The 24904-nt window shown below is 32.1% G+C and overlaps 1 protein-coding gene across 1 annotated transcript in view; it reads right to left on the bottom strand.

Annotated features, from left to right (window-relative positions):
- The window catches only part of LOC112688816 (dopamine D2-like receptor), a 303764-nt gene that overhangs the window by 30042 nt on the left and 248818 nt on the right, over positions 1-24904 (bottom strand). Inside the window, exons 4-7 of the mRNA XM_025562204.1 lie at positions 11838-12041; positions 8858-8961; positions 4384-4531; positions 2308-2653 (exon numbers count right to left, since the gene is read on the bottom strand). Coding sequence (XP_025417989.1) covers positions 2308-2653; positions 4384-4531; positions 8858-8961; positions 11838-12041 — 802 coding nt within the window. The remainder of the gene's footprint in view (positions 1-2307; positions 2654-4383; positions 4532-8857; positions 8962-11837; positions 12042-24904) is intronic.

Below are 24904 nucleotides of genomic sequence, written 5' to 3'. Positions count from 1 at the left end.
TAATTGATTTTCGAATGTATTGAATTGCAATTCATTTGTCCGATAGGATAAAAACTAAAAACCCTTTTGTAGTTGTTTTTTTTCAGTTAGAATAATTTTGTACGTATATTTGTTATGTATGGTATAAAACGCATGGTCCTAAAAATTTCCGATTTCTTTTTTTAATAATCGATTTATGTACATACATATATATATATATATATATTGATATATTAATAGAAGAAAAAAAATATCTTTTCATCAAAAGTATAAATATTTGAGAACCAACTGAAGGTACTGTTATAGTTTTTATTACATTGCGTATCAAAACATTTTTAATTGGCACCACAATTCTCCGCCAGTACTATTGAGTATTTGAGATCAAACAAAATTTCATATTGATGGAATAACCTTATGATAATATTACTTAAATTCGTACAAAAGTACTTCAGATAAATAATATTTGATTCGCATTGTACATTATTTCTAATTGTATCATATAGGTACGTGTTATATTTCAAATGAACGTATCATTTGTATGTTATGTATCCGGTAAAAGTATTGATTCACGAAAGATTATTATTATTATTATTATTATTATTAACAAACCCTCGTAAAGCAAATTATTTTAAAACTATATCAGAAATTATAAAATATTTATTGAGTGGAAATGAATTTAAAATAAATATTATAATATTAATGCTGAAATAGTAAACAGTATGTTTTTTTTATTATTTAAATTGCTAAAATAATAGTATAATAATAGTACAATTTTTTACTATAGTTTTGCATATTTTCTGGAGTATTATATTTTTATTGGAATTTAATATTTTATTAAAGTAAATTCGTTATAATATATTTTTGTTTGTGTCTCCTTAAATAAGACAACAAATAGATAACAGAGTTGGATCCAAAATTAAGAAAATTATAAATAGTTGGAAGCTAAGTAACATTCTCAAAATGTTTTCTATAAAAAATATTCTATATGCTACATATTGAAAAATCACTCTAAATTAGATCTATGTACGAGTAAATTAGAAAAATTAAGGTACGATCATTGTACAAAAAAATATTATATACCAACAATATGTTGATTATTCGGGATTTACATATCTACTTATTTTAACGATCTAAATAATAATTTTAAAAATCATCATCTATGAGTACATACAAATCCATAAAATTTTTATTTAGTTAAACTGTAAGACCTGTGCAATTATTTTATCTTTTGCTATTAATTTATATTTTTGTAAATTTATTTAGTTTATGGACTATATGGAAATAATGTTATACCTTCAACAAAAATGTTGAATATATAAAGTAAATAGACTAGTTGTTTACGAAGTACTAGTATTAATGTATTTTTCTTAAAAATGGTTATTTAAAATTGAAATATATAAAGCATTATAATTTATTTGGTCAGACAAAAATTCAACAAAAAGAAATATACACTTCCCCATTTAGATTTATTCGACATTTCTATTCCTAATTCAATATTATTTTCCATTAAGTATAACCATACTTTGTGCATTTCTGTCTGTAAAATTAATGTTTTCAAGCTTAAATCAGCTCTTTATCTTATTTCGTACCCATTTAATACAATACAGAAATAAAATTATAAGAACAAGATTTGTGACTTTGTGAACTGCCTCTGCGCAGGAAGTGGTTTGTAAACAGTCATATTTATATATTATTTACCACAAAAACAAATCCATTTTGTCAGCAAAGCTTTAAACCCGAGAAATGTTCAGAATTAAAATAATTGATCGCAATGATCTGTATTATTTTGAACTGAGAAATAATTGCAAGCAAAGTTGGAAATTATGGTACTAATTAATTCATTAACATGAACTGCGTGCAAAGTTTCTAATCTATTTAAAACATTAACAGTAGTAGCGTAGAAAAAAAATAACGGAGATTGAATTATATTCGTAGAATTTCGTCGACTATGAAGTTTTACCGCCAAACTTTGTACAACAATTAAGCGTTCCCTGAAATAATATTAAGTATTTATTTTTATCAGCGTGTAGTGGAAATTCGCTTACAACTGTGACTCACAAAGCGATAAAAAAAAAAAATATACCGTCCGGCGATCACACACATTCGACACGCAAAGGCAATGACAGCCGTGGAATATTTAACGTAATCGATCGTTAAATTCCTCTTTATTAGCAACATCCTTACAAAATTGTTGTCGCGTCGGGAAGCAAATTTTTTTGGTCGAAGAAAACGTCCGTTTCGCACGAGAAGGCGCGGTTTTCTCGGGGCACCAAAATGGGGGGACGGGGATGAGCGCGCAAGGGCTATAAAACGTTTTCGACGACTTACCCAAGACTATGGCTAGGGTCTTAGTGGCTTTCCGCTCCTTCCGCGCCGACGACTTCTCCCGCTTCTTCCGGCTCGCCTTGTTCACCTTGTATATGGTGAACCGGCTGCTGCCCTCGGCCGCCGTCTTGTACTCCTTTTTCGAACACCTCGAGCCGTCCTCGTCAGACCCGTTGCGCAGCATCGATGACAACGACCGTTTCACCAGGGACTGCGTTGACCGGTTCGCTCGGTCGACGGTTGGCTGCTGCGCCATGGTCGCCGTCACCGTCGACACCGCGGTCGCTGCCGCTGCCGCCGCCGTCGTCGTGGTGGCCGTCGACGAGGAGTCTTTGCGTTTCGTCGGCACCTGATAATCCAGGAAAACAGCAACGTTCAGACGATATATTTATCGGCGAAAAATGCATTTCGCTTGGTTCGTGACGGGGTAGAAGCTGTTTTTTTTTTCACGTTCGAAACGGAATACAACGTTGTTCGCGACGACGTACACTGTACGCTAACAGGAAAAAAACGGTTGACGGTCGTTCGTATTATTTTTTTTATCAACGCGCCGGATTCGAAAAATTCTGATTTAATCCGGAAACAAGTTGAAAAGAGTTACCGGAAAACTCTAAACCATAGATAATGTTTATCTACTTTAAAAAAAAAAAAAAAAAAAAACTTTTTACTACGAATTTACGCGGAACGTTTCGTCCCGTATGATGTAGTTATTTTACCTAAAATTCGTAGAGAAATGATTGTTTTACTCGTAGACCTTCGAACACGATTGCGATCTCATGTACGCGTATCGTCCACCGACCACGGAACGTCACACCAGTAGTGTACTTTTGAGTGTCACGTTTTATTTTAACGTTTCGTGATACGAGAATCCCTATCGAGATAACCTTTGAGGCCACAAACCACGTTCCGGATGACATTTCATTAACTGATTTGTTCATAACATAATTATACAATCGCCTGTGCTTACGAACGGGAAGACAATAGCATCGCTGACCGTCGAAGGTGAGTCGTGAACATAAAGGTTACTAACTCGCTGGTCTAAACGGTTTCTATTAATTTCAAATGATTCGATTCGTACGATTTTTTCCATTTTTCAATAACAAAAATCCAGAGTTGTTCTCTACATGACACGTGTTTCAGACGAAGAGTTTTGGGACGGAAGATGAACTTAAACACTAGCAGTCGTCCGTTATTGCATCTACTACTCATGTTGGCCAGTGGCGGATTTAACGGTCATTTAGTCGGCGAATGCCGACGGGACCCCTTCCTAAATTATTTACTGAAGCCCAAAAAAATTATAGTTAATTTTTTTTAAATTTTACCAAAAAAAAAAAAATTATAATACAAACTGTAATATCGTTTACAAGCAGCTTTGTAAAACGGGGCTAAGAATGTTAGTAATACATTTATTACGAGGCCCCTCTTTAGGATTTGCCGACTTCATTTGAACCTTTAAATCCGCCACTGATGTTGGCATATCATAATTTTAGTAAACAAATGTATTTACGTGAAAAGTGAATTTTAAGATTTGTGCCGTTCGATGCGTGACAGAAGAAATTGAAAGTATGAGCTCAAAATATATTACCACAGCACCAACGTGGAAGAAAAATATTATTTGAATATATTTTTTCATATAGATATTCGTTTCACGTACTTTTAGTATAAATATTCTATACACTTGGAGCGATTGTCGATTTTTCTACAAGAATGTTCGGCTATAAGTCGTAGAGTCAATAGTTTTCGGTGAACCCACGATAATTATTATAACAAAGTTACTTTAGTGATATTTTACTAAATATCATGTAAGTATTTTATATGATATTGATTTAAGGTTAAAATTTTGATAAAAAATGCTAATAATAAAAATATTAATAAATATATTGTGCTAAGTAAAATTAGTCTTTTCATTTAATTACTTTTGTTTCTATTTAATGTTTAATTATTATTTTAATACCATGTTAAAATTTGAGCTCAGTTTTTGTCTAACAATAGTTTACGTAGTAATTGGTTAAATATGTTTGTGCACAACACATATTTCTATAATATATACAATAAGAAATAACTTTTACTTAATTTTACCTTATCACCGATCTTATCACTAATGGAGCTGACTGTTTGATTAGGATTTAAGACCCTTGTAACAAGATCCATATCCTGCGGTCTGGAACCCAAGTTTCCGTTTGGGTCGGCAGTAAGGTTTGATGGTGTAGCCAACGTTGCCACCATCCTGTAACATAATAATTTAACTTGAAACTGAAACTTTAAATGGCAAGGGTTAAATTTATGAGTGTTATTATTTTGAAAAGTTGAGATATTCCAAAATAAAATACATTAACAAAGTATTGTACAACGAAGTGATTTTGTTTAACTTGTTTAAGTGTCTGACTTAGATTTTGCCGGTGAATTATTTACCGGGTAATAATTTACAGTTATTATTATTTCCATTATTTTTTTTATGATTTTTATTATAATTATTATAGTATGATTATAATTGTAATGATATTATGCGTGCGTATTATTATTCGTCGATATTATATTATTGTCAGACGTAATTTTTTACCTTAAATACAACGGTATACTTCGTACCGTGTATCCTAAATTATAACAATTGCGATAACGCAGAACAGTATTAAATTTACGTGGCGATATAAAAAATTATTTTCATGTGAAAACTTAATAAAGCTCGTTACTGTCCCATGAAATATTTTTTAAATTTTCTCACCGTATACTCGCACAGCAGTTCGTTCTGCATAATTAGGTGATTGCTTTGTTAAAACCCTTGTATATAATATGTACATGGTAATATTTCAAATGTAAACACTGAAGTGGAATATAACCGTATTGGCATAGAGTTATAAGTGAAATTATGGATTTATATTTGATCGGGGTAAAAGCTTAACCATCAAAAAAAATGTAAATTTATTCTAAGATCAATTATTTATTATTTTATTTTGCATATGACGTATCGGTTTATTGTAAAATAGAAAAATGCTAATTAATTACTATAAGTTAGACAATGATAAATAAATGAATAAGAAATTATAACAACAAATAGGTACTAGATAAATTTAAAACTTGAAATTATAACTACATAACTATTTTTGAAATGTGACAAAACTCTATTCTTAATTCAATGGTTACTAAGATCAGGAACTTGATTGCTTATTATAGTGGTATTTCTAGAATTTTTAGCCAATTACTTGTCTTTGTTTTAGCTTCATGTAATTTTGATATTCCTAGTTCAAATTTAGTGATTGGATATTCTTCCACGATATACTTGGTATTTTGTTTGCTTCTTCAAGAGGAGATAGCTCCATTCTTCATTAATGTAGTAGGCTTTTACTTCTACCTAGTTCGGTTCCTATTCTATTTAAGATTGACCATAACTCTCACGGAAGATCAAAACCCTTTGATCTGATACTTCAAGTTGGTTTAGCAAGCATACAATCAATCCACTAGTATCGGCATGTTTCGTCAAAAGAACTGGTGTCGTAGCGTTACGCATTGACGTTTAATCAATTCAACTCGAGTGCATTTTCACGTAGATATTAACACATTGTATCAACTTATCGCTTCGTCGTCGTTAGCTTTGATTTTGCCCACGCATATACTCAATAAGCCATCGTTCGCCATACAAGACGGTAACAACATTGCCGATTTTGGTGGATCGATCTTGGGTCTAAGAAGCACGTCGAATACTGTTTTGGAATTGTGTATGAATAGTTGAAAAAAATTAGGTACACTTTTAGATTATCCACGGAATTTTTTATATTTGTATTTTTGTACCTGTTCGCATTCGAATCACGTAGTCACGCGTGCCGCACGTAGTGAGAAATCATGTGTGATCATCCAGGCAAAGCGTGGAAGCTCGTTATAGTAATAATAACAATTGTTATCGTAAATGCCAGTTGGCCACCATTATACGATGTTATGGCGAAATGACCGATTAAACGGTAGGCGAAGTCTCATCAAAATGTTTCGCCCTAACAGTGTTTCTTGACGACTTTCTGTAAACTCGTCGACCGTTCATAGTTTAATATCCACCGCCGCTCCATTAAGTATTATATATATGTGGACGCTTTAGTTTCCACGTGCTGACCCATTTATTTAAACGGTTTGCGCACAGTTAGGACTGTGGTCTGGGTTCAAAGCAAAGTTGTAAGTTTAAGTTTAACCGACTGGTCTCCGAATATCCGAAATTTCTCCATCGAAATAACGATGTATTAATAGATTCACAGCAATTACAATAATAGTAAAACGAACATTTGTTATAATAATAATAATAATAATAAAAATAATAATCATTATTATTATTATTATAATATTCATAATAATAAAAATGACTAAAACAATACTTATGACCATTCAAGTTGTAATATAAAAATAATCTTTTAAAATAATATAATACAAATTCTTCAGAACTAAACGCAATACGCAAAATAATATTATGTAACATATAATACACAATATACATATTTATTCATTTTTTTTTGGTTCAAGTTTGTAGTTTTATAATGCACGTGGATTTAAAGAGATTACTTTTGGTAAATAAAACATGAAGATTTGCGTTTATTTGTGTATAAATTCTACACCATCATAGTCAGTAGTCATCCGTGCACTTTTAATATTTTTCAAACTATAATTTTCAAAAATTGTTTTAATTGTAATAACTTTTTTCTTATCAAAACAAATAAACAAATAAACAAGCACGTTATTGAAATAGTATTTGGTAATTTGAAACATTTATTTCATCACTGTTTCAATGAAATATTTTGGTATCTAACGTAAAATGTCAATTAACTTATATTGAAGATAATTATTATTGGTAATTGTCTATAATTTTATTTTAGAAGATAAAACAATCAATATTGAACTTAATAGAAACTTTGTTACAATACTTACTTTAAAATTTTAAAATGTATTACTGTTGTCCTAGTTTCATACTTAATTCAGAAGGGTTACGTTATAATTCATGAAATTAATATTTAATACCAAATGAGTAGTGAAAACCCTTTTAGCTTTTTTAACCCGAAAATAAATAAATAAATAAATAAATAAATATATATATATATATATATATATATAACTATAATACGAATACCTTTTCGGAAATAGTGCTGTTATGTATTTTAACAAAAAAAAAAAAAAAAATTAAATATGTTTAGCTAAATTAAATTTAAAACTTATCTTTATAACAATTACGAAAACCATTTATTATTCGTTATTACTTTTTAATACTATCATTATAATATATGCATATTCAGCTTAAATTTATTATCAGTAATTTATTTAACATCATAATTAAAATTTTATTAATTAATTAAGCTTATTTTTATATTAATTTTTATAACGCTATGGTAAATTATTTAATCATTTGTTTTCAACATTAAAAATAAACTTTTTTTTTCTTTGATATTTTGAGCACTAATAAGTTAACTGCATTATTCACACTATAGTTGAATTGCAAATAAAATATTTGTTAAACCGTAATAGCGTTTTAAATTTTAAATCTTAACTTCCATTAGACCGTTATTTGAATTAAAAATATCTCTAATATTTGCACATCGGCTTTTTGCACACAAGAATGAACTATTTTGTATCGAGTATAATGAAAGAGGCTACGAATATTTGCGTTAAAACGTGAAATAAAGAAAATGTTCTCGGTGATTCTGAAATAAATATTAAGCAACGCATGTGTTACTATCATAGGTAAAATTTATTAATAGGAACACTGTTACATATACATTGTTTACGATCTGTTTTGTTCATAATTACTTATTTTATCTTTCATTTTTTCAACATTCAATACACCAGGAGTGCAAGATGATTTTATAATATTAGAAATTATATTGTATTGATGAAATTATAGTTTAATTCATATAATATAATTTTCGTTTTGAGGTAGTTTTAGTAAAATATTCAATGATGTTGATATTCCAATGCGGACATTTAACATTCATTCCAAAATTCTAATTTTTTATTGTTGCCCAAGCTTATTGAAATAATTTTTGAATTTTTCTTACAACACTAATTTTAGCAATTAAAACAAATAAAGGTCGAAATGTTCGTATATTTTTTTGAAATTCCACGTGGACACAATTTTGTTTATCACTCACCAAGCTGCTGTTCATTCGATTGGATGGTAAAACAAGATATATTACCTGTGTACCTAAGTCGTTTGAAATTCAAACATTATCAAAACACAATTCAAACAGCCAACGTATTACAAACACACCAATGATGTGTAATAATTTTAGTCAATTGAAACGATTGTATAATGTAATCATACATGCGCGGACGAAACGAATAATAAACGGAGGCATCCATTGTAAGGCTCAAAACATTTTATTATTTTAAAAGAGTGTTGGTTGATCCAACCAATTATGATGTTGTATTAAAGGTGTTTCAGATGGTTAAATCTTTTAATCCCGATACGATTAGATGTAATAATTATTTCAAATTGGATTCGTGTGGGCGCGCAAGGACGCGCCTCGAATGAAATCCGTTCTAAGAATTGCAACGGCGGCGTAAGAATCGTACGCAGTACACTTACGCGGTTTCTTCCATGACCGTGGACAGGATAAAGTCTGTAGATTTGTCGTTGTGTATGATGTGGCAGTCATCCGAGCCGGGCGATCCGCCCTCTTCTTCGTCGTCCTGTTAACACAAAAAAGCCATTAAAAACAACCCCGTGAAAGCATACCATATGTATGTATATATATATTTATACCGCATTATCGTATATGTGTTATTATTATGATAGCTGCAGAGGGCAGCGTGTTACCCTTTGAGTCGAGTTTGTTGTACGTACCGGAGTATATATACAAGCGCGTACGAGTAGTATTTTTATAATAATATGCTAAAATTATATCTGATGTCGAGGCAATTTTTTCTATCAAAATGTTAGCGGTGAAAGTTTATTCATACGGATTATGCAGGCGAAATAAGTCAGACGGCAGTCTTCGTAATGTCGAAGAACAAAAAATAACGCGTAAAAAAAAAAAATTATCTTCAGGTATCGTGATATATACACCCGCACTAATGTTTAATCCCCGTAAGGATGGTGAAAACTTTTAGAGTGAACACAAATAATATGGCTTACAAGTTTGATACATTTTATATATTATATTTGTGTTTGTGAATCAAAAGAGAATTTATATATATAATATATATTATCATGATTGAGTTGAACTTGAAAATCAAATTGACGAGAAATGTTTGAAACTAAATAATTAAATCGAGCGAACTAGTGTATAGTAGTTCTGTGTTTCGTTAAATAGCGCAGTTAATTTCAACTAAACATTTATTTTCGTAACTCCCGTCACTATTTTAAGAAGTCACTTGTACCACATGTATAAGACATCATTTTTTTTATTATTTTTTTTTTTTTTTTTAATTTCGATCACATTACCAATATATTTATAAATGGACAGTTAGTATACAATAAAATAATTATAATAAAAATAATATTTAAATTATAATTTAAAGTACCGAAAATATATTATTAAGTTTATCTCGGGAGGAAAAAGTAACAAACTTTTTAATACTTTAAGATACACTTGATAATCAAAATGAATTTTTTTTTTTTTTAATTTAAAACGAACAAGCACTTATCAATACCGTTAAATGATTTATGAAATATGAATATATATTCATTACGCATCTTGTTATTATTGTCATAAACGGTATACACGCGGATTATTTATTTTTGGTGAACGTTGATAGATTTGTTTCATAATAGCTGATTTGTTTAATAAAATTAACATTAAAATCCGATCATAAATATATGAACCATCATCAGTAAAAAAAAAATACAAATTTCGTTTTAAATTATGTAAGCTTTATCATGCATGGTTATGAAGTCTATTCATTTTTTATAGAAACTTCTTTAAATAATTTATTTTTAATATTCAAAAAAATATAGTTCGTTAAATATTATAATATAATGGTATCATGTTCATTATATTATGTTTACCTGGTAAAATAATACTATATTCTATATAATTTTGCAATATTTAAAATAAATGACGATTGAAAAATTATTCATAATGCATTATAATTCACTTTCTTATACAGTAAATCATAATTAATCGAAAGTATAAGTCCACTAACGTGGGCAATTCGCAACGTCGTATAAAAAAGAATATATATATATAAATTTACATTGAAATATTATTTTAAAATTCATTACATTACACAGTCGGCCGAAAAAATGTAAATTGCTTAATTGTTCATCGTAAATGAAAAACAAAGATACGTAAAACAATTTTAATTTATTACACAGCTTGATATTTAAATATTTAAATAGTAATTGTTTAGTAGCACAAAATGTCAAAATATTTTATCCACTATTGAGAAACGTACACAATATTGATGCATCAACAATTTTAAAACTTACACATTTTCATTAAAAGTAAAAAATATTTTATTGAAACAATCAAAACCGAAATGTAATATTTTAACGACGAATGTCTCAAACTTCTTATCGGAAAGCAACGTTATCGCGGGAAAATAATTTTCGATACACGCTTAATAGTACCTAGTTTTACACGTTGCAGTGCGAATCAAAAACGTTTAGATGGGAAAAGTGAATAATCTTATCTTCTATTTTAAACGTTTTTGAACTTCAATAGACTTTCAATATTTTAACAGAATCAGTAAGACGGTTGATTACAATTATCATTTCTTATCGAGTATGAATAATTCATTTCAAGACTATAATATGTCCTACGTAACCATATATACGGTTATTTTTAACGGGATCAAAGTTTAGACGTCGAGACCGAAAATAAATTAATTCAGAAAGTAATTATGGCGAGTGGAAAGTTTCATGGTAAAAGTTTCTCTCGGAACACACAACAATATCGATTTGTCGTTTAAAAGTAACTGAATCAAAGATAAAACAACTTCAATAACTGATTCAATTACAGATACTGTATTTAACTGGTGGCGTGCACCGATGGCACTTAAAAACTGAAAAAAAAATCATCATTAGCACATGCGATTGTTCGCGGAAAGACTAATCACAATTGCGCCGCACCCGTCAAGTATTATAACGACGTTCGGTTCTTGGTGGTATGAAATCTGCAGCACAGGCACATTAATATGCGCATGCAACCATGGGCGTCACTAAAGTCCAAATGATAGGGTAGCAAAGTTTATTTTTAGAAAGTTAAAAAATAAGTTTTTAAAGATTTAACATGATAACTGGCTTAATTAACTAGCTAAACTTCTTCATAAATATTGGTACAACGTATATTGTCCATATTGGACTTATCACGAAATATAATTATTTTGAATACAATCACAATTATAAATGATTTATGTTCGTTCACGATTGAATAATTAACTTCGAATATATTTTTAAAATCTATAACTTTTTTTTGGGCTAGCAAAAAGATACCCTTGCTACCCCACAACAATTTCTGGGGTAGCAAAGATGGATATGGGTTAGGTATCGTGGTATTGCAACGTGACGTATTCAGCGTAAGGTAGTCATCAGTGCGTACATTTTGACATGCATGTTTTACTACCTGACTGCCACTTCCGGTGTTCGTTGGCCCTTCGTCGACGATGGAAGAGCTCCCAGGCGCTAATGAGGCCGTGGCCAGCAACGTGGTCTCGGCCAGTCTCCTCCTCGTTTGCGCCACGTTCTCGATGATAATGCCCGGTTTCATGTCCCTGGCCAGTTGCGGTCGTCTCGCCGCTTTCGCTTTTCTCGCTCTGAGGTTCAGCGCCTGCAACATGCACGATGATTATCAGAGTTGTTGAAAAACGAAAAACTGTGTACGTACACGATAAATATACAAAATAAAAGGACATTGACGTACACACGACGTGCTACAAGTTATTTCTAAAGTTTTTTGATAACGTCAACGGGAAAAAAATACGTATGCAACGCGTATATGTGTATAGTACACATATATGTATGACGTGTATGCGTGTATGCGCGCGCTATAGTTTCAATGTTAAATAAAAAAGTCAATTTCATTACCTATCCGATTTGTATTTGAAGTTTACCACTTTGATCGGCTTTCAAAAATTCTATGTACACAAAAATCAAATACAATTCCAGTTCTCCCCGTTCAGGGATATGACTTGTTTTATTTATGAAAACGTGTTTCTAGTAAAATCTTCTTTGAAAGTAAAATACTAGTCAAAATATCAAACACCTGTATTTGTCGACTTTCCGTGGTTGTTTGCTATTTACATTCGGGCAACAAATTCAAGTTATGATTAGTTGTACGAAAAAAAAAAATAAATAAATAAAATTCTGTTTCAAAATGTTTACTATTCGATCCATACGGTACAAAATGAGTTGTACGATTTTTAGGATTTGATTATTTCCCAACTCGTTTATGCAGAACAACACAATGATTGTAAAATCGTTACTTTTTAATTATTATTTTATACAATAAAATATATTGTACGTCACCACTACGTACGAATTATTATAAAACGCGTACACAAAAGTCATTATGAATTATACAAAACTTGATTGTGTGCTTCTAAATAGTGTTGTTGTGAATTTTGTAAATATTTACGACTACATAAATTAAACAGAACTAAAGGAAATTGTCGAAAACTATACGTAAGCATGAAAATGTCAAATTAAACGTAAAATATGGGTGTTTTCTGGAAATTGCCTATCTAGTGCTATAAACGTGTAATAAAATCTATAGGTACATTTATTTTATATCATGCTGCAATTGTTTTATTGGACCAATAATATGTAGCGAATAATAATATTATAGGTTTGCAAATGTTTGTTTTCTTCACATGGGAATAAAATTTTAATTTTTTAAACAACACTGTTGGTCACAGAACCGCGTGGAATTTCCAAAATAATTAAAATAATTTTTGACTCAACTGATAAATTTAAAACAATAATACAATTTAAATATTTTATACGTACGATTATCTGAAACATTTTTACTTTTAATTTGAACGAAAAAATTATTGTAGAGTTGAAAGTTTTTTTTTTTCGATTTTTGTTTTTATCTCGATACTTGTTTTGTTGAAATAAATTACAAATAGAATACTAACAAAATAATAATAACATTAAAAATGTACCGAGAGTGTGTATAATAAATATTTTGTAGTTTCAGTGGTTACACTTAAATATTGACCACATGTGATTGTGCATAGCAAACAAGACGATTCAGATATAAGACCAGAGATCAAATCGGTCAAATCGATTTGGACGCGAATTGAGAGCAGAATGGGACGGAAATAAATCGGCACTCTTAGACCAGAGAAATGCATATAGAAGGATTATTCGCGAAAAAAAGAAAGGCGTGATATAGGTAGAGGTCGATCGAAAACAGTACGGAAATGTTGCGTAGGATAACGCGAGCGCTATTGCGAGGTGCAGAGCGTGAAGTCTAGTTCAATGTGAGTGCGGGTAGCGTGCCATAGGTCTTCTGCTCTGCAGGGTTTACGAGGAACGCGAAAGAAGGACGGAAGGTTTTTAAATATAATAATAAAAATTGTAATAATAATAATAATAATAACCGTAATGATAACGATATTTTATATTTTATAAATTTCCGGTCTCATACCACAATACGTTCTGCCCTCTCACACAACTCCTAGGTAATTCCGCGATATCCGCAATAACACATGTTATTATTATTATTATTATTATTACTATCATATTGAAATAATAGTATACGGACAACGTATTACGGATACTCGGGGATTTCCCAGGGATATAACTGGGGCGATTTCGTTGTATTTTATTACCACGTACGTATTTTATTTTCTCACCGCAGAATTTTATCGGCAAAAAAAAAAAAAAAAGGAATAAAAATAATACACGCACAATAATTTTTATAAAACGTGTTATGAATGCATTGCACTATCGTCCGCTGTGCCGCGTTCATTTCATTTTTCTCTTGATTAGTTTGTTAATGTGCACGAATAATGTTTTCGAAATATTATTTATAGCCTACGTCGTTGTAATATTGCCTTTGAAATACGCAGGTGAGGTTTAATTGGTATCGTCGGATGGATTCCAGTGAGCCCACGAATGAGTAAAACAATCTAGGTCGAGTCGGCTGGTACGATAATGAATTCGTTACGGTTAATGCGACTGTTACTCAATAGAAAAAACGAACGACTCATCTACAGGTTTCTCGATACGCGTTTTTTAAGTCACCCGTCGAATATTAAATGTTTGTTGAACCGAATCAAAACACATTATCTACACAGACGATAAGTTTTATTAACGCAGACCGTGTGATATGGTATGTATTATTCGGATAGTGAAATGTATACATATTATTATGTCACGCGATCGTATCAATTTCAGTGAGATTTTGGGATACGAACTTTTTTTTTTTTTTTTATTCGCTTGTATCGCAAGACAAAAACATAATAGCGTTGCGGTGTACTTCGGTCTAATATGTTGTGAAACACACTATTTTATAGCTGATAGTGATTATTATATCTTTCAAGAAATAACATTTAATTAGTGAATGATATCAATATGTTTTGAATTTCTAACGCATGAAAACAGTTCGTAACGAAGTTCGGAGTTATTATTATCATTATGTTAATAAATTAATGGTACAAGTATGGTTATATGAGACGGTATTCATAAAATATACTGGTGCCATTACATGAACATTATAAGAGTTAAATGAAATAGTTGTATGATATTTGTACCCGTTATATGTGAATCCAATATTATTTTCCGGTATAAACAGTAGTTTAAGTGAACAAAACAAAAAGTTATTTCATCGAAGTTACCAAAACTTACAGCAATTGTAGGTTCTTTATAATAAATTACGTTGAAAATTGTAAATAATACGTTGGCGCAATTTTATTTCTATCAATAATATTTTTTTGAGTTATTTCCAGTAATTTCAAGATAAATTTACAATCAAGTATTATCACATGAGCATATTTATTTATTATTTTAATTATTATTTAAGTAGATTACAAGGTGATACCGGTATACCTACCCAACGTAATTTCCTGTCCGTCAAACGTTAAGAATTGTAAATTCTCAAAGACCTCATAAAAATATGTTCTTCTTGTTCGTTTGAGCAAATTTCAATTTTTAGATCACGTTAGAGATAGTTTAAAATATGTTAACAGATAAGTGCTAATACAGTCACATTCATAAAGTGAACTGCAGCTTAGGTTAATTTTTCAGGTTTTTACGTTCACGATTTCCATGTCCTTTTTTTTATAGAGCTTCTACTTGGTAGCGTTAGAACACCTTTCCCTAATACTCGGCATTCTGTAAAAACTGTATAAACGGGATAAACCTTATATTCTATAGATTGTATACGTTTACAGTTATGCGTAATATGTACTCGCGAATAGTTATCGGATTATTTAATTATTTGGATCAAATTTGTGAAATTTTGACTCTTCTTGCGAAATACCACACGTACGTATAGTTGGGGGGGAAATATTTTTATTAAAAAATAACAGCTATTCGATCGACATTTTTCATTTGGTGATATTACAAAAACATGAGAGTCGATCACGGTAATATTCTACGGATTTTATTTTATTTTATTTTTTTTTATTAAATATTGACATCAAGATTTTCGTCGAAAATGCTGCTATACAGCATGCGTTCCATGTAATATTATATATATACTATAAGAAATATCCACCGGAGGGATTTCCACGTGAACCAATTTTGTGCTCATAAATATACTACACATTGATGTTCCGGTGAAGTCGATATTTTTTTGAAACGAAAACAATATTTACCGTAAACATAATGTAAGTAACATTATATAGATGCATGAGCGCGTGTAATATGCTTCGGATTCGCGAAAACTTTTAAACGGAACGTATGAATACTATACGTTTTATCACATCGATAAAATTACGAGCGAAATAAATCACGACCGGCGCGTGTACATGGGGTGGTTTTAAAGGAATCAACCTACCCCTACGCTTTCCACCCCGATTGTAAGAAAACGAAAATCTATATTTCAGTACCCACACATCTTAAAAATCAGTAGTTTTTGTCCGTGTATTACATGCAATATATTAAGTACAAGTATAGATGAGCAAATCAAATTTTCCGTCGATATTTGGTGTGTTTGTTAACAAATTTTGTCGTCACAGTCCTTTGCTGGAAGTTTCTTTTTTTTTTTGTACACGTCTACTTCGTCATACTAATAATAATAATAATAATAATAATAATAATAATAATAATGGTAACAGTCGTTCGAGTTCCGTACACTTGTTCATCGGCCGAAACAATAAGGCTCGCATTTACAACTTTGGCCGTAATACATTTTGCAATGGTCATCGTGATTGTTATTAAAACTATCATTATAGTCGCCATGACGCGACGAACACCACGAATACTATAGCATAATTGTTAGGTATTATACGATCGTAGATCTAGATCGTAAGTCGACTTAATATAATTTTATACATACATGGCATAATAATAATAATAATATAATAATATAATTAATATAATAATATTAATAATAATTAATAATATAATATAATATAATTTAATAATAATAATAATAATATAATTAAATATAATATTATATAATATAATAATAATAAAATAATATAATATCATAATAAAATAATAATAATATAATATAATTTTATACATCCACGGCACTTCTGGTGCCGTATTAGTTTTTCCTAAGAGCACGTGCAACACTGAGTGTCGTAAGACGATTTTTTAGAGCAAAAAATACCTTTTTTACCATTTGAAAATTGAATGTGATAATTTTATTTTGAACCTTTAGTTGACATATTTTTTTTTTCAAAAATTCAATTTATATTTAATGGTTATAAGTGAAATGTTAATTTTAAACTTTAAAAAAATTCTTATCACGCTTTAAGACTGGCGAACCAATCGGTAATTTCTTCATATACAATTTCCTATATGAAATCCTTTGTGCTAATTTAATAATGACATTCATACGTAGTTCATACAATTAAACAAAATCTGCATATTTAAAATAACTTAAAAATGTTAGTATTTTGTATTACTAAAATGTAGTATGATTCAAAATTTCCGTCTTGTCGATTTGAAGCGGAATTCAAATGTGATTTCAGAATCCTTATCGCTTCAATATATCAACCGTAATGATGGAAAATAAGTGGGTAATTTTTACCATTTTGTACGTTTGGAGATGTAGACAACACAAATGGATATCGTATCCATTTAAGGGTTGCCGCATTTGTACTTCCATCTCTGGTGTATACAGCGGATCAGAATAACATCAAATAAACAAAAAATAAAAGAAATTGAAAACTTGTTATTGAAACATACATGTTATAGATAGTTTTTAAATAACGTATATCGCAACACAGTCGTACTACGAACGTTCCCGGTCTCTCATTAATTTTTTCTTAAATCGAATTTACAATTTAGCTGCATCAGCTCATTTGCTTCACTGATCTGTATTATAAATATTGTTATAAATATTTGGTGACTATTGCCAATATATAAAATAACTAGTCAGGTGTTTTTTATATTTATCACCACGATATTCATTGTTGAGAATTACAATTGATAAAAGTCTATGAATACCAATTAAAACGTTATATTAATAATATTGATTTATCACATTGAATGTGATTATAATAAATCATTTGTTCAAAATCTTGGTGACATTTTTACGGGCTCCATAAAATTGAAAACCGCTGTTCTACACCATTACATTTGGTAGCCATAAAAACAAGTATGTTTTTTCAGGAAGCTATTACATAACGAAATATCGGTACACTAGAACTTTGATGTGTACTTATGTGATAATGGAAGGAAAACATGTACTAAGCCATCGAATACTATAATAGCCCAAGTACGCGTACCCTGATTCAAAAGATTAATCATTAAAAACACCATTAAATTCGTCAAAAAGGGATACATCACGTATTTTCTACCTAAGTACAGTTCGACCGTTACTACCTTTATTGGACCCGAGTACCGTTACAATTTAGCAGTAAAAGAAAATAAGAAATTCCACTTCTCCGTATAACGCGCGTTTGTTTTGTAGCACTACAAATATTGTTGTTGTCCGAGCAGCAGGGAATTCACAGGAACTATCGAGAGCAGTAAATATACATAATATCAAGTACATAAAAGTGGTAGTGCGCAGTATTGCTGTCCGGTTTTCTCAAAATGTCGTACCATATTTCAAAGAAACGGTCGTTTCCTCGCTATTTAACAAGCTTATGCGTGCGTACCCATAATGCTGTAATGAACCATTCCGCGTGTTTTTTTCGCCCTCATGATTTATCGACCGCTGGTGAAAAAAAAAAATGAAAGAAAAAGAGCCAAAATAAATAATAATAAAAAGAAGACGGGAACAGACGCGATCGAAAAAAAAAATTAAATTACTTAAGAAGGGGAGGTGAAAAATAAACTTCGTAATGGTCCACCGTGAGATGGAAATCAGAATGTAGAAGTGCGGAGTACAGTGTAACGTTGGCACGGAATGCAGACGACACATTACAGTTTTAGTTTTCGATTGGCTTTTGTCGCTGGGGGAGGGTACAAGAAAAGAGATAAATGAGTCGACAGGACATGAAACGCGGTTTTAATTCTCACGTGCACTGTTAATACGCTTGATCCGCCGATATATATACATACATACACTGTAAGTATAAATTTAAATGTTAATAAAAAATAAAAGATATTTCAATGCTGTGGCAGTGGGTTGATGGTGAAGATGACGAGGGCGGATGGGTGGTGAAGGAACAGGACGGCGCGCGCCGGTCGCATCGAAGAAGATTCGCTTTCATAAATCCCGTCGGGTCCGTCCGTCCATCCGCTTCATCGGCTACACTCGAACAACCTCTCCCCGAATAACACACCATCATTGGCCCTTGCCATATAACTACCGCTACTACCGGTCGTCAGGGGTGTAAATAAATCTGTCCTCGTGGACCAAGTCATTAACGGCAAACACCCGCACGTTCACTTTTATTACGTATTATTTTCGTTGTTACGGTCGCGAAGATCACAGGATTAAAAGTTTACCGCACAAATCTCGGCCAACAGAAAACGATTTATAATCTCGACAAACGTGGGCAAATGCAACGTTTGTAATTCTTTTCTCCCCCTACCGCATCGGTATCTCTCACATCTCTCATCGGTATCTAACACTTGTGTTTACGTATCTGCACACTCGTCTGGTGGTATAAAACAAACGTATGCACCACATACGATACATTCGGTTTTACAAACACTGATGTAGTTTTTTTACTCGGAGCGAGGTGTATGTGCTTATACGTCTACTGGAGTCGACAACCTTTTCGAAGGAAAGGGCCGTTTTTTTTATAGTTTACAAGATCAAGATGTCCAATGAGCCGCATTGGTACGAACGCAACTTTTTTTATTTTATTTTTTAGTTAACTTCCGCTTTTGTTATCAAATATTGTTCGAGTAAAAAATAAAAAAAAAGAAGTTCAACCTTGAGAATGTTCTAAAGAGTCATCGGTTGTCGGCTAATTAAATAGTTACTGTGCTAGATTCTAAAAAAAAAAAAAAAATGCAATCCGTGTGCGAAACGTACCGTCATTCATACATGATTACCACGGAAACGTATTGTAAGGTGATCTGTTGTAACGCCGCGGGGATTCGCAGCATGTCCACTAAAAATATATACTGCGACAATCCCCCTGATCTATACATCCGTCATGATGACTGACGGCTGGTTTGAAAACCATCTGGATACCATTCGAAACCACGTTGGATTACGTACACGGACTCGTTTCTCTGTTCGCACTCATCGACGAGTGACAACCACTATAATATAGTTATATATATAATATTATATAAATGCTCGCCGGTTCGCAAAGCTGAACGGGAATCAATAATATCGCGTTACCGATTTTCTTCCCACAAGCTTTTCAAACCATTTGGATGACGACGACCCACGTACATACCCTTAAAGCGTCGACGTACAAATCGGCGAACACGCACGTTCGACAAGAGCGAACAACGATAATAATTAAGTATACGCGCTCGGGACGAGTGGTTTCTGTTACCGCCATCGTTATGCGTAATAACCGTTAGTTGTTGCCAATGTTGTCCTAACGTGGGGGTTACGATTGCAAAACAGACGTACACGTTATCGCGTAACCGGTAAAACAATAGTGTTGTAAACGTCCACCGGTCCGTGGGCTCGTAAACAAAGCGGTAATAAATCGACCGCACGGTAACGGTGTGATGATCGCTGTGGTTTGGGTGGGCTGGAAATCGTGCGTACCACTCGCGCGTGATATATAAAATCAAGCGCAATGGACTACGAGATACGAACGCGATGATATCTTGTTCGGTACAGGGGAGACGATAGACGATATATGTTTCGTCTATAACACGTGTGAACACGTATCGGTGCGCATTATCGGACGATTTCTACGATCTCTGACGTATACCGTCTAAATAGATTTTCAGAACGTACCTGAGACGTCACCATGTCACGGGCCACCGGCGTTTGTTTGAAGTTCAATATGCGGTGCGACAAATTTAACGTCTCAGGCCCTGCGGCACTCCTACAGCCAGTGGCGGTATTACAGGTTAAAGGGACGTTAGATGAACCGCCCCTCCCCCTGAGCCATGTAAAAATTAAAAATATGAACGAGTTTACTAAAAATCGTTTTGGCGATAATTTTATGTCAAAACTGTTTACTGTTAACAAAAATGTTTGCTCCTATACTCGTTAAGTTGACTGTGAATTAAGTTCGAGTAAAAAATAATTTCTGTTTTAATTTTTCGATTGATATATATATATATATATATATTAATGTTATGCCATTAGGGTATATAGTTTATAGAACTTAAAATTACTTGTCATGTATCAAACAATATGAAAAAATAAATGGGATATGTATGCAAATTGTAAGTATATTCAAAATATATTCGTAGCCCCCCTCCCTTGTGGCTGTTCAAAAACCGACACTTCATACAGCCCCGTAATATGTACACACATTTATAACGATACACGTATAAGTAAGCTACACCGCGGCGATGATGATGACGATGATGAAAGCGCCGGTGGAGATGAAAAGCTACAGGTCGCGGGAGCGTGACTAAAGGGCATTTCTCACCACGCCACCGCGCGGCCTTCTCTGTTTCGTTCACCTCGGGCCGTTGGCCGTATGCCCTTTGCCGGTGGCGTAGGTGCATGCAAGTTATGGGTTCTATCAATTTTTCGGCGTGCATATAAATTGAATTACAGGCCAGCCGCCACCGTCCACAGCTGACACCTGAAGAATTGCCCGAGATGAGCACGATGACAGAGCGGCGGCGCGCTGGAGGGACGAGGTTTCTCGAAAACAATTTCTCCGAAAACTTTTACACCACGAGTAACCCTTAAACCCGTATACTACATGAGAACGAAAAAAAAAAAATATATATATATATATATCGAAATTATAAGGAGTCCGGACCCAACGAGCTGGGGTGGGCTTCGGAGGGCGTAGCGAAGACACCAGCGTCTATCTACAAATCGAAAAGTTTTTCACTACTTCGCCAAAGTTATCGAACAGACTCTCCCGTGTATTCTTTATAAATCATTCAATTTCGTTTTCGTTGTCGGTCTGTAGAACATTAATGATAATAATAATAATTATACTAATAAATGAAAACAATTTTAAAGTTTCTTCATGAATCTAAGGAACAACGAACAGTAAATATATCCATATCAATTACAGTTATAATTAATATAATCAGCTTATTAACAGATGCTTAGGCACTATAAATTACGATGCGCTTTGGTCTTTGATATTAAAACGGCGCAATGCCGCCCGATAAAACTGTTTTGCCAATCAAAATTAAAAATAATAAAATCGTCTACAATACAAATACACAATCTAACAAAAGACACTATCAGCAATATTATCGACTTCCTCTTTTCTTTCGACTTCATCATCAGCAATCAATTTAAATAAAACTAAATAATTTATCACTCCCAATTGCTATACTAGTCTTGTATAGAAGATAATTAATAGACAACTCATCGGAAGAACGTTTTCGGCTGCCTACATAATACTCACAATTAGGATGAATTAGATATTTTCGAACATGCATCCAAGAACATTATACCGTCCCCAATACTTATTAATAGCGTAATCAATTTTTTGGTCTACTAAATGACTTTAAGAAAATTACTGGTCCTAAAAATTTTATTTGAATTTCAACATTAAACCATCTGAAAGTCTAATCGAATACATCTGATACCTACAGAGTATTAATAACTTACCTGAAATATGTTAAGGCTAAATATCACACTTATCAGCTCCATTCTGATAAGCCTTTCAGAATAGTCATTAATAATATTCATGCATCCACTACGCTGCAGCGCTAGTAGACATATTCTCTGCGATTGATGAAATAGGGCATAATATTACAAATGTAACAAATATATTACATTTTCAAACCAAAATATCTTTGAATCAATTTTTTGTGGATCTTGACTATAACAATTTAGAAATCTTCTTTGTAACCTCATTGTTACATATAATAAGATAAAATAAGCTCACAAAAACGCCAAATCCCATAATTCCAAAACTACCAATCATATAGGCATACTAAAACTTACTCTAGGTCCATTCTCCAAAATATGTCAAATGTGGTGAAAATCAACTAAACTTAACCTGTCAACAATTTCGTGATCCCCTGACACTTAATAGTTGAATCTAGAAATATCAAACATTACCCTAATCAGAGCTGGAGTTACCCAAGGTACCGTAGCTGCAACGCTATTCTTCAACTTATTCATCGCTAAACAACCCATCACCCCTTTCATTATTACAGCTGACTTTGCCGAAGATAAAACGATATAGATATACATCTTCACTGAAAACCCATCACGGCCTCTAATCTAATTCAACAGAACTTACACCTCCTATAAACCTGGTATTTTATCAGGTCGAAATCAAAAAAATTAAATTGCAGCACTACTCATATACACTCAGACATAAAGACTGCCACTATATATTTTAATAACATCCCACTACTTCCATATGTTCAAAATGTTCGTAACTTTGGGTTATACCTTGACCACCGACTTACTTAGTCGACCCATATCAGCAAAAAATGCATCATACTAAACAACGGATTCTGACAATTTAGACTTCTACTCACCTCAAAGCACCTAAAATTAAATAACAAAATCATGTTATTCAAAATATAACTCAAATTTATATGGAACTACGGTATCCAACTTAGGAGCTTAGCCAAACCTTCAAATCGAAATCGTATTCAAACTTCCCAATGTAAATTCCTTTGTGAAATCCTCAAAGCTTCGTTCTATGTCTATAACTACTCAATCCACCAATATCTCTCTATTCTTCTTATTCAAAAAGTCGTTGAAACATCATACTGAAAAATCCGCTCCTGTTTACAAAATTATCCACACCCTTTCATTATCGACCTATTAGTTCCTACCATTCTCGGTGACCCTAGAAAGTGACATAAGAGCAAGTGGTTTTGTGACCTACTAACTGAGAGATTAAACTATCTAAACACGCCGAAGTACTACCAACGGGTGGCTCCTTCGCTCTACAACTTTCAACGATCGCATCATATCTACTTCCTCGCTTTACGCTTATTATAAAATAAATATTATAGATTGTGTACTAAAAATTGTGACGGCAAAAAAAAAAGTTTCTTCTTCGGGCCTAATTTTATACACGGAGATACCTAACCTAACCTACCTACATATTCATATACGAACGCGATGATTTCATTACGCAAAAGCAGTAAAAGGAATAGATACAACGAGCATGCATCATTTAACGCGGATCGTTTTTATTTCGAAAACATATCACCCGTCAGATTTCAAGATATTTCGCTGGTGCCGTTTCCCGTAAGTTATCCGAACTAAATTAATTATTCAATCGGTATCGCACTACGCTGCACGGAAATTTATATGTGCAATAATACGCGCGATGGTTCTTTAATGAGGATTGTTTTTAAATCTATGGTACTGCGTTCAGATTCTCGTATAATAAATTATTGGTTGAAGTAGCAGACAAATCTCTCAAAAATGATAAAACAACAGATTTATATTTTTATTTTTTTTATATGATTGATACAAGGTTTAACGTTCGTTTGCACTATAAAATGCGTATATTATAATGACGTAGTAAACAGTAAATACAATGATAATTATTATATGTTTTGCAACAATAAGTTGTAGTATGTTTTGTGATCTGTTATGTTAATTTGTTTTACAAGAGCTACAAGTAAAAGATAATTATTTAAATTAAATTCAATGTCATTACATACCAATGTAACAACTAAAAGATGTACATCACATATTATCTATCTATGGTCACACACCATAAATTCTGCTACGTTTTAAAAAATCTCAAATATATGTTCTAGTTTTAAGTATGTTGAAAAAAATACAATACTATTGTTTTGAAATGTACGATTTAACTACGTTTGACAATTAATTACAATACTATTTCAAAACAAATATAATAACAGTTGTATTATATAACTCAGAAAAAGTTTAATAAGCAATTTACTTGTTGTGCTACTTTGGGTTATGGAAAGTGGCAAAAAGATATTGATGTTGCGGTAAAGTGTTTTCTTAATTTGACAAATTATTTTTAGGTCAGTAAAAGTTCTTCAAAA

The sequence above is a fragment of the Sipha flava genome, unplaced genomic scaffold (genome assembly GCF_003268045.1).
Source record: "Sipha flava isolate LNK unplaced genomic scaffold, YSA_version1 40_pilon_pilon, whole genome shotgun sequence".
NCBI classification, from domain to species: Eukaryota; Metazoa; Arthropoda; class Insecta; order Hemiptera; family Aphididae; genus Sipha; species Sipha flava.
This window is presented reverse-complemented; position numbering and strand designations above follow the sequence as displayed.